Source organism: Channa argus, chromosome 2 (genome assembly GCF_033026475.1).
Source record: "Channa argus isolate prfri chromosome 2, Channa argus male v1.0, whole genome shotgun sequence".
Taxonomy (NCBI): domain Eukaryota; kingdom Metazoa; phylum Chordata; class Actinopteri; order Anabantiformes; family Channidae; genus Channa; species Channa argus.
The window spans coordinates 22834894-22847279 of record NC_090198.1 but is presented as its reverse complement, the minus strand read 5'-3'; the positions used below and the strand labels follow the sequence as shown (position 1 = coordinate 22847279).

General features: G+C 38.8%; 1 protein-coding gene across 11 annotated transcripts in view; it reads left to right on the top strand.

The window, feature by feature from the left end:
- mical2a (microtubule associated monooxygenase, calponin and LIM domain containing 2a) overlaps positions 1-12386 on the top strand; it is a 35182-nt gene that overhangs the window by 2697 nt on the left and 20099 nt on the right. For all 11 annotated transcript variants that reach the window (XM_067496505.1, XM_067496500.1, XM_067496506.1 and 8 more), the window contains exons 2-4: positions 5845-6207; positions 10763-10970; positions 11425-11541. In XM_067496505.1, coding sequence (XP_067352606.1) covers positions 5953-6207; positions 10763-10970; positions 11425-11541 — 580 coding nt within the window. In that variant the 5' untranslated portion in view covers positions 5845-5952. The remainder of the gene's footprint in view (positions 1-5844; positions 6208-10762; positions 10971-11424; positions 11542-12386) is intronic.

The window sequence follows — 12386 nt, the reverse complement described above, 5'->3', positions numbered from 1 at the left end:
ATGTACAAATGAATGTAACTGGTATGTTGGACTTCTCTGCAATCAGTGTAATAACACAAATTAATGCAGTTGACATTTAAATACAAACTTTTATGGTTTCAAACTACCGATGACTGTTGCCGAGATGCTTTTAAAAAGAGATTTAATAGTTTATAAATGAAAATTCCTGTCCCAGGCTTACCTTTTTAGTTTGTAATATCTAGCTTTACGGGAGTCTAACTTAACAACAGTGAGATAAAAATAGCTGCAGATCACTACAATCATGCAGTCAAATGAAAGCCTATTATGACGATGAAGGATTCAAAATAACATTAATTACATCACCTTTTACATATCTTCACTGTAGATAACATACCAAACCATTTCAGATTGTCACAGCCTTTCCATAACTGTGTTACAGTACTTATAGAAAGCTACCCACGTGTAAGATTTTAAACTCTTACTGTAAAAATGTGAAACTTTTTTAACACTTGGTAACAGTCAGCTAAGAAATAAAGAGCAATAAAGCTACAGTATGTAAGGAAGACATGCTGTGAATGAAAACAATGTAAATGTGTTTCATGCAGCCTGATAGACTAACTATGAGTGGAAGCTTGTGTTCATTATTCACAGGGAGGTGTTGCAAACCTAATCCTTCCTCTCTGCTATATGTTTCCTTCCACATATGCCCAAGCATCAGCTGTACAAAAGAGACATGCCCCACCCAACCACCTAACGTACACGGATAGGTTCATAGTCAGCTCACAACAAAAATGTTTGCTGCAGTATCAAAAGCAAACAAGCTAATCATTGGCAAATATAACACTCTGCCACCACAGGTCAAATTGAAATAGGATGTGATATTTTTAGGAATGGCAAAAAAACATTTCTGCTTTCCTCAAAGCTGTTGCTGCAGTGGAACACAGCAGCACAACCAAAGGTGGAGACACTGAAGGAAGATTTTATCAAATTAAAGCCAGAATGTCACTTTACAGGTTTCTACTGAGGGACACCAGCATGCTGAAGAGGCTTTTAAACATAACTAGTCAAAGCTTTAAAATCACAGAGGTAGAATTTTACAGACACAGCTCTCCTCTGTGCTTTGATCTTAACAGGAAGCCAGACACACTCCACAGGAAGAGTTTGGATAGGAGGCGTCTGAGGCAGCTTACGCAAAATATGTGTGTTTCATGTTGTGGGTTTTATGGTTTTGGGAGAAGTGTTCTTCTGTGTTCCTGCCCCAGTCCTACTACAGTTTTACAGAAGTGGACCCAGAAGGCTTGTTTGTTATTGAGTTGAACTTTGCACCTTTTGTGTTGATCTGAGGTGGTTTTGTTGGTCTGTTGTTTACAGGTTATAGTCCTGTTGAAATCTTTTCACGTCATGTGCTGTTTTCTTCTGCAACATGACTCTTCTCTATTTTGAGCCTGGCTTACAAAATGTTCAATTCCTGCCAAGCAGTAATACTGTGCTCTGATGTCATGTGGTGAAAGATGCCCAAATCTTTCCCAGTACCAGTCAGTTTTCAGCTTATCTTCCCTTTTTGGCTTATATTCACTACATTTTTAATGGATACATTTTTATTAATTAATAATGTCCTGATGGTTATGTAAGTTTATCTACTTTGATTTTCATTGTAATGATGACACATTCAGCAAACCGCATTATTGTAACTGTGTAAGTTAGCGTCACAGTAATTGAAGTACATTATTTCTGTCAGTAGCTGGGCAGGTGTCACTTTGCTCAGTTTGTCCGGATAAATCAGTCGTCAAAAGGACCCATCTGATGGACACACAGTGTGGGCCAGTCATGCCTACAGGCAAGCAGCCCTGGGGCTTTGCAAGCCTGATCCTGTATGCGTAAATTAACAGTTTTCTACTCTTAAGTTCTGCCAGTGTGTCTACTTTGTTCCTGATAGAGCTTTTGATTTGGCACAGCTGCCTGAACATGCAGCCAGATTTTAGTAAGCTGAGATAATATTCTGAAGCTCTGGGGCCTGGAGCAGGGCAGAGCTGGCGAGGTAAAGTCCACTCGAGTATGCTGTTTTCTAAGGCAGACTGCCTGCTTATCAGTTCTACAGAGGGTTCCTTCCTGGTTTTCTTCAGTGAAGTCTGTAATTACTGTAGCTGGCTGGCTACTCTAGTACACACTATGCACATTTCCCAGCACTCCCAATGTTTTCCCTGTGTAGTCAGCTTCCTTTTGTATTCTGATAGCCTGAGGCTATGTGTTATGTGGAAACAAATGAAGTCATTGCATCACTGATTTGACATTCGTTAAAGTGTCTTTATAGTTTTGTCAATGTCAGATTTATACTATATATACAAAGACTTTTTTCCTTTGCTGTCCAGGTGTAACAGGTAAATTTTTCACATTCCTAACATTCCTGCTCTATCTTACTGGAAATAGATAGTTTGCTATGTCTCATATACACAGCAGTGACTGTTTCTGTATACAGTATGTTCTCTATACATTGATTGCATGTCAATCCTGCAAGTCCTTCAATTGCAGACACCTATGTGACAGCCTAGTAAGTAATTGCAAAAATATTTGCAATATGAAGCAAATTCTGTTGTATAAATACTAAAAAGATAAGTGCTAAAATATTTGTTTCCAAAAAAATAAATTACTGCCCTTTACTTTACCAATTAGCCAGAGTATGTTTCACTCAATCAGATCAGTTTCTAAACAGGGGGAAGATTTACAACCTGCACAATTTTAAACTCTCTGATCCTCATAAGCATTATATAGTTGGGTTCTGATGTGTGGTGTGCGTACATGTGTGTTCTTTCAGCTTCGTCTGTCATTAGTTGTATTTTAACAGCAGCTCTGTGGGTTCGTTCTGTCTACCCGCAAGTGACTTTCCATTCTGTCAGAATAGAATGGTGAAGTCATAGGACTCTGTCTCAGAGAATATAGTTCAAGTTTTAAGCAAGAGGACAGTAAGTGGTACCTTCTTAATAGTCCTCACAGACTCCTAAGACACATGGTTTCAATAATTGTCCCTATTTTACTATTTTACCTTGACTGAAATGTAAAACCATGAGGGCAGTCAACATGCTTGTCTTTAACCTTTCCACTAAAGGCACGAGAGATTATTGAACGCTGTCCAAAATGATACAGATGAACTTATTTTATGGTTCGCTTATGGAAAGCAGCAGTTATGAAAATTGAAGTTTGCTTTTGCTTAAATTAGAATAGTTTATCTATTCTGTCCTTTTTTTGGCAGAAATTACCATCTGACTGATCAAAAAAAAACTTATTATAAATTCAACATCAATGACTCAATGTCAGATAAAATAACTCTATAGAGGTTTTATTTAAGATATTTTGGCCGCAGACAGTCCACATGCCACATGGTAGAATACACAGCAATTATCCCATCACAGTCTCCTGTCATGCATGAATGATTAAAGCACCTGCACTGTATATCATGCCTGTCATTGCTCCTCACTCACCCACAATCAAAGACTAGTTTCTCCAGAAAAAAGGTGGTCCTGTGAATAGTTGGCTGGTACAACCAGTGAGAAGTTTGTACAGTGTTGGAATCCTGCTGATGGAGCAGTTCAAAGCTCTTCTAGCCACGTGGCAATGGAATGTTAGCAGAGTTGGGGGCTGAATGGAGAAATTAAGCAACCAAGGTGTACAAAGCAGGCTGAGAGTCACTGGAGTGTGTACATTATTTCTCTGTGCTGTTTGGCATTCATTTCTCTCTCTGTCCTTTCTCTGAAATCTAAAACATCAACACCATCAAAACAGGATGCAAACACATGGCCAAACAGGATCTCGTGTAAATGAAAATGTTAATTTTAGCAGGGAGACAATAACTGTAGTTGTGGGAGCAACATTCAAAGTTTCAGAGTCCTTTTAATCCCAATGAAAATTGTTGTGACCCATTACTAAAAGGCCATTGAATGTAGTCTTGCATACAATGGTGTATTTGTCTCTGGGTGAAACTTTCTCTGAACACTTTCATGGTGCAGTCATGTTTCCACCTGAGGCCATGGGGTGGGGTGTGATAGCACTAGTGGATTCACATGGGGGGCTGAAATAGTCCTCCACAGCTAGTCTGACCTTTTCTCTAACTCTGCCCATCCCACTCTATGGGACATTAAAATATCAAAGGCAGATTTCTTCCAAAAGTAGCGGAAGCTGTGGTCTCCTTTCAGCACATGCCTAATGCAGAAAATGTTCACATTTTGCTTTGATGTTGAGTTTTGGCACAGGTTTTCTGGCAAAGTTTTGAAAAGGCTTGATGGTTGATTGGATAAAAAAGACAACTACACTGTATTTAATTTCGTCATGTTCAGCTGAGCATGTTGACTGACACAAGCATTTGTTTTAGTACAGTAACAGTGTCTTTTACGTGCACGCTCATAAGCATTAAGCATGCAGATCCAATCACATCCATTTCATTCTGAGGTAACTTGGGCGTAGTTCACAATTAGTTTTAAAGACTGCTCCCCTTCCTGCTTAAAATAGTCTGGTTGTCAGATGGAATGAATGTTACCAGTAGACAAATAAGTTTTTCATAGTGCTGCACTCCAAGAATAGGGTTTAACAGAACAAACGGTGTACTTTAGATTGCAATACTAGGGCATATGTTATTCATGCAGAAATGCAGCCTGTAGAACTGTCAACAGATTAGTGAAGACTCAATAAATTACTGATCAATATCTTCAGTATCTATTCATATACTTAACATAGTAGTTGACTCCCTGAAGCCATTCAATTTGCATTTGTTACCTTTTAGAACGTTTGTTCCTCTCTGCTAGAAACAATTTTCCCTGCAACAATGACTCTGCCACAAAAATATCTGAAGTGCAGCGAAAAAATGCTTCCGTTTTTTTAATGGCTAGATGCCACTTTCTGTTTCAGTGCACAGCCACTGATGCTCCTTCTAGTACTCAATGGCTCAGTGATGTCTTTGCTCATGCTAGAAATAAATAAATCTTCAGAAACAGGTAATTCTGAGAATCTCCACAATAAGAGGAATCCTTTTTAACTTTTTTCCACTGGCTTCACTCTCTGCGCCTAATTGCACCATAGCCTTTTCTTCGCTGCGGCTTTCTCTTTTTTGATGAATACAGTATTTAATATATGAAAGAAATTCGTTTTTATTTTCTTTATTTATTTTTGTATTTATTTTTTACCATATGGCAAGTTGGTGTACCTTTCCCAGTTTAAACATGTAAAAAAGCAGGAAATTGCTTGTTTTCCGTTTAATATACTGAGATTGACAGTGATTTTGTTGTTATTATTACTATCATACTTAAATTTACATTATTTAATTGTCCATGCTTCATGCTTTCTACTAAAAATATTGCTCCCAGTATCTTGTATTACAGTATCATTTTAATTCTCTATCTATTGTGGATATCTAATGCATCAGTCTGAACTGTGAAACTGTCTGTGAATCTAGAAGCTCTAAAGTTGTAAATGTGGAAGTAGTATCAAGAACCGCAAACAGCTCCTTTTATAGGCTCACATGGTTATGCCTGTAAAAAGCATAAAAAGTGAATATGCTTAACGTCATTCTGATGACAGAGTGGCTCATTTTATTAACTTGAAATGTTATCTTGACTTTGATGAGAGTTTTAATGAGCAGTGGTGCTGTAAACCCTCTTGATTTGATAATGTAAAGTGGAGTCATTCAGAAGATTAAACACAGCTGTCTTGTCAAATTAAATTACATTCTAATCTAGACATGAATTAAAAGAAATGACACAATTTAATGAAACAGAACCAATCTTACAAGCTAATTATAAAATTTAAAAAGGACATTTGTTACCCAAAGCCATCTGTGCTCAATTCTTTGCCATGAGATGACATCAGACTCTTATAGTATGTGTCCTGCCTCCTCAGATCGGGCATGACGATACGGGCCAAGCTGAGGGTGTAGCCACATCTGGCGGAGAGCGCTGAAGTAAGCAGGAGCCTCAGCACACTAAACCATCTACTGCAGTGGACAGGATGGGAGAGGAGGAGAAGGATAACATGGGGAAGCTGTTTGAGAACTTTGTTCAGGCGTCGACTTGCAAGGGAACTGTTCAGGCCTTCAGCATCCTCTGCAGGCACCTGGACCTCGACCCTGCAGACAACAGCACCTTCTACAGCAGTCTGAAAGCAAAGGTCACCTACTGGAAGGCTAAAGCACTATGGAGTAAGCTAGACAAAAGGATGTCCCATAAAGAATACAAGAAAGGCCAGGCCTGTGTGGGCACCAAGGTAAGTTTAATGATCCTATTACCTTTTACTAGTTACAGCCAATAGAGAAAGAAATGGTGGATTTACAAAGCAAGCTATATGTAAAATTAAGCAAATTATAAGTGATTTGTATTAGAGAAACAGGTTTTACCAAATGTAGTAAATATGTGTATTTCTGTTATCATTCACCTTATTGTTTAGTAAATTCCTAAATTTCCAGGCTCTCATTGCCTTCTTTCAAGTTGAGGTCATTTTGTGATGAATGATTCATCTGACCCTTGAAATAAATGTCCACTGCTTTTTCTTTAATTTTTTGTATGGTCAAAAAGTGGTTTTAAAAAGTCTCTCTAAATACATTCAAGTATCCCTGCTATCTCAGGCTCTGGACTTCAAAGCCCAACAGCAGCCCTAATAATGGAAGAAACAGAAACACACATTGTCTGTTTTTCACAGTTCCTATTTGCTGCAGAATGTACTTTAACTTGAAACTACATAACTTTTCAGCAGCAAGTTGAATTTTGAATCATGTCTGAGTTTAGCAGCCAATTTTTGGTCATATTTTTATTTGGTTTTATTTTAAATGAAATGCTGTATCTAATAAGTTGTCTATCATTTTCATTATGTATTAAAATAAAACTGAAAATGTGTTGTACACTTTGGAAAACAGTCAACACACCTAAAATGTGTAACGTGCACTGTAACACAGTTTACCCTTTGAACACCCCAACACCCAAAATACAGTTATGCACATCATCCAAGCTGACGTTTTGTGATTTAGGAAGTGCCTGTTGTTACTTCACATCATGTGTTTCCTTTTTTTTAAAAAAAAAAAACAATCTGCACCTTGTTCCTCTTAGCACTATTCAGATCCTCTACAGAGCACCATGGCTACGGCAATATCACGATCACCACTTGGAACTCTGCCTGCTGAGATGCAGGCCATCAACTAGATTGTAACACTCACTCTTTCACTGGAACGGCTCTTAAAAGACAGGACAGGAAATTAAAGAGATATACAAGGCTTTGCACTGATTTAGTATTCTTACAAAGCAACAAAACTACGCAAAATGATTTAAACAATATGAAACTTAAGATAAATGTACTAATAGATGAGTGTATATGTGTATCCGCCAAGTACATTTCTGGGCACGTAACCAACACAGCAAAGAGCAAATTGTATGCAAGAAAATAAGCTATTCAAGAGCTTATTTTTAAAATAAATTACGAAGAGATATATGCAATGGGGTAAAAGCAGCTCTGTTTGTGTGTGTGTGTGTGTGTGTGTGTGTGTGTGTGTGTGTGTGTGTGTGTGTGTGTGTGTGTGTGTGTGTGTGTGTTTGCCTTGTGAGTGTTTAGGAGTTGTGTGGGTGTAATTCAGGAAAGTAGGACTTTTCAGCCGTCAGCGGCCCATCACATTGTTTTTTTTATTGCACAAAGAAACAGACAGCATCACTCAGCAGCTATAATTATTAGGCCCCTAACACACTGAGTGTGTGCTCTGCTTTTTACAGGCTTGTCCTTAAAAAGTTGGAGAGAGGCCCAGACTTTTATAAAAATGTGCTTTAAATGCGTCACCGTGAGCTTATTTTTACAGGTTTTGTCCAATTTAGGCCAACATCAAAATAGGTATGAAGTGTGACTTCTCAGCCAAAGGTGTTAGGTCAGATTTTGTAATTCTGACAATATGCAGGGTTGTGTTGTAAATTTAAAAGAGGCACTGTTCACCAACGTTGTTAAATAGGTGCACAAACAGTGTATTGTATGCATTATTTAGGCAAAAAAACATTTTGAGTTTAAGTTTACATTTTTCCTTTAAAGGCACAAGATGCAATGAATTACTGGCCCATGAACTACACATCCGCTGTCTGATGAGTGTTTTCATCACTCACAGGACAGACAATCTGTTTTTACTTAATCACTAATTTCTACTCTCCCAGGGAGAATCACAAGGTAAAAACGTATGCTTTTATGGCAACTCAGCTTTTTTAACAGTGACAGATGTCTTATCAGTCATTGCCTCAACTATTTCCACTGAAGCAGCAGTCTTTAAAGGGTGTGATGTCATCCGTGGTTTACGACCTGACACAACTGGCTGCAGTGAAGCTGACATGTAACTGCTGTGTTTTTTTATTCACAGCACACTACATTAGATCTTTGTCACACAGTGCCCTTTTCATCTTGACACTGTAACATATCTTTGCTCAACCCATCAAGTGCACATTCAGTATAGTCTAATTTAAAATTTAACAAAAGCAAAGTGGATTTCCATTTATTTCATGTAAAGTCCCAGAGCTTTAATAGAAACTGTATACAGTATTTGAAAGGGTGCTGTCAAAGCCTCCTTTGACTCCTGAGACTAGTTGACATCGCTGGGGGCAGTGCAGAAATATTTGCCTCACAAAGGTTTTGAATGAAGCTTGTCCTTGCCCCAGTCAGAGACTTATTTCAGCTTGATTAGTGAGTTTTGGAGCATTTTCGTGTATTTTCATTTCATAAGAATAACTAAGTATTGAGCAGAGCTTGGTGTAGCAAAGCAGGGTATAGGGAGCGCTTGTGTTGTAGGTTTGGGATGATATCGAGATGATATCATGTGTTCTAGACCTGAAAATACTGTATTAACCAGTTTAGCCACAATATCTTTAATAAATCAACAGATTAATTCATGACAAAAATAATCTGTAATTAGAGTTTTAGTTTCCTAAAATGTAGGATGTAACGTAAGAATGTGAGTACGAATGGTTCTGTCTGCGTGTGTCTCTTTGTGGCCCTGAGATAGACTCGCGACATGTCCAGGGTGTACCCCGCCTCTCGTCTGATGCCAGCTTGGATAGGCTGCAGCCCCCCCACTACCCAAATAGGATAAGTGGTGACAGATAATGCATGGGTGTAAGAAGCTCTTTGTATTACACAGACAAAAACAGCAAAACTATTACGTCTTTCTGTACCTGCTATTTGGGCTCAAATCACAAATCACAGATGTAACCAGGGTGAGATCAAGCTAGGATGAGAACAAGGTCACAGGTGGGAAGCTGAAAGGAAGCGTGCATGTCCTGTCTCAGCAGATGCGGAGCACACCCACGGGAAAATCCTCATATCTGGAAAAATAAAACCTTTCGTTGAATGGAAAAGTGTTAAAGAAAAAAGAGTGTTTCTGGCTTATAGACAGATCAAGACAGCTGCATGAGTGTAGATTAAAAAAACATGCGCATTGTGAACATGTGTTTGGCGAAACCGCATTTGTACCGTGCAGATAAATTATAACAACATACCTCTGTCTCTGGCTGTGTAAAAAAAAAAGAAACAGCACACCTACTCACCCTTTGTTGAAAGATAAACAACTCCTCCAGGCAGCACCACCACCTGTGTTTTACACCTGAGAATATCTCATCCTGAAAACCTCAGGCTACACATGATGAAATATTATGTTGTCACCACTCACATGCCCAGTGAAAACCACCCTAGGGCTCAATCACATACCCGTAGATAGAGACTATGGAATGACTGAAGCCCAATCATCTGGCTTTTGGTGGATGGGCAGGGAGCCATTTTGGGTATGATGTGGGATTAGTGTTAGCTCACTCTGAGCATGCTGTTTACAGCACCCTCTCTGATTAACTCACCCAACTGATATGAGTGAACCCATTCACCCTTTGGTGTTTTCCTCTGGGTGAACACACAGGATATCACAAAGTGAGTTCTCCTGTTAAAATATGTGTCAAACCTCCGTCTGAATCTTATTGGAATTCAGAAGTCAGACAAAGAAAGTGGTAGTGTTTTATGCTTTAGGATGAATGGAAAGCTGAGAAAGTAAAAGGTTTAATGAAATTCGACTTTGAGCATTCATTTGGTGAAGTTACAGAGACATGAGGCCATCCACCCTACTGAGCACAGCAGGGGCAACCTTTATAAATGGTAGGGTTCTGGATTACATTTCAAAAGTGTTCAAACACACATTCACACACCTCTCTAAACAAATCTCTTTAATCTTTCTTAACATGTTAAAAAGCAGAGAGGTTTGCCAGCACACTTATGTCAGTTCTTTTATCTGTCATTCAAGAGGCTGATGTCATGTGTGAGCTGCACATTCTCAGACAGGCGCTGTAACCTCAATAAAGTGACTTCATGCATTTTTGGGTGAGGCTGGTGCATGAATCACATCTCTATCGAATATCTAATGGTTTTAGTAATTATATAGGTTGTTTGCAAATGTCCCATTTGGGCTTCAGGCACGTGTAAACATTCTTCCTCATCTTTAGTGTTTTACAAACTGGAATGATTCTCACAGTCAGCGTCTGTCCTGCCAACATGTCCTTGAATGAAACACTCAGCTTCTAAATGCTCAAGAAGTGCAGTAAAGTTCTGCTCTCTTTCATCATTTACAGTATGCACACGGTATGATTGGCCCTGGTTATATTATTGAACAAATGGGATGTCAACCATTTTTTAACTCAGATTCTCCCACATTAAAGTTCTCAGCCTTCCGTTATTAATGTGACAAAGAAATTACCATGATGTGGCCTATTTCTCTGTGCCTTGGCCTGATACTGAGGTCAGTTTGTCATTCTCTCTTATTTAGTGTCTTGTTATTGGAGGAGGGCCCTGCGGTCTGCGGACAGCCATTGAGCTTGCTTTGATGGGTGCCAAAGTGGTGGTGATCGAAAAGAGAGACTCCTTCTCCAGGCACAACGTGCTGCATCTTTGGCCCTACACCATCCATGATCTGCGTGGTCTTGGGGCAAAAAAGTTCTATGGCAAATTCTGTGCCGGGGCCATAGACCACATCAGTGAGTATCCGTCTTTGTGGAACTAACTTATTAAAGGTTATTAGAAGGTTATTACAGATTATTATTAACATCTCTGAGTCCAGATGATCTCCCTTAATTTTACGGCCTCTTATTGGGCTCATTAATATACTGAATGTAGTTGTGTATTTTTCTGTACAATTTTTCTGTCTGGGCTCGTATTAGATTCTCTGGACTAGATAATGGTTGGATTAGAAAATAACTACTATAAAGAAGTTGTGAAATAAAATTTAATCACCCTGATGTTTAGATTCAGATAATCTGAGCTTTGAGTCTTTTAATCTTTCCAAGAGAATGAGAGGTGAAGCCTTAGCATTTAGTACATTTGAGTTGATTTTGCCCTCAGCAGCGTTAAGACAACATAACACAACACACAGTTTGGCAGATAGTTTTACACATTTATACAAATGTTATTGTGTGCCCTTGTGTCTAATAGGCATTCAGCAGCTGCAGCTTATCCTGCTGAAGGTTGCCCTCATTGTTGCAGTGGAGTTTCACATCAATGTGGAGTTTGTCAACTTGGTGGAACCTTCAGAGGATCAGGAAAATGAAGGTATCTATCCACACATTCACTGCAGTTACATGTCCAAACAAGAGATTAACTGTGCTTTTGTATTCACCCACTGGCAGTTGATTTGTAATCCAAATGGATTTCAGCTGGAAAACTGAGACATTTAGGATGAGGTTGAAGCTTGATATAAACATTATGCAACATTGGTTAGTTGTACTGTGTACCTCCCTGGAGGATATTTATTTACACTCCCACTCAGAAGACTGGTTATGAAGCAGGGAACTACTCATCCTGTAGTATTCAATTTCCTTGACAGCCACCAATAAACATCAGACAAACATTGGCCCTGATCTAGTTTTGATGCTTCTAAACTTGTTGCAAACTATGTATTGTATCTACTTAACAAACTTACAATTGAATAAAAAGTTTCTGTTACTCTTATCTCAAGCCATTTTTCTTATGATTACAAATTGTTTGACCTTCTGCTGATTACTAGCGTTCAGTTGAAATTGGCAGGAAAATACAAAGCTACCATTAAGGTGTTACCATTTTCCAGTATTGTCACTGCACTGTTGATGCATACTTGTCATCACATATTGGACTCTAAACTCGATGGAAGAAAATAACTTGACCACTAATATCAGGTGTTGTCCCCTTAGCTATAATAGCCGAACACTGATAACAGCGAGAGCCTTGCCTAAATTTAGACACAGACTTATCCCTCCCGTTGTGTTGTGATGTGTTTAGCGGTCCCCTTGACATTATGGAATGCATTTTCCACTTGGTGATATTAACGAACAAACTACCAGGCTGTCACTGTGCTTTTCTCACACATCTGCAGAACCCAACACTGCTACACTAAAACAATAATTTATTCAGTCATCAAT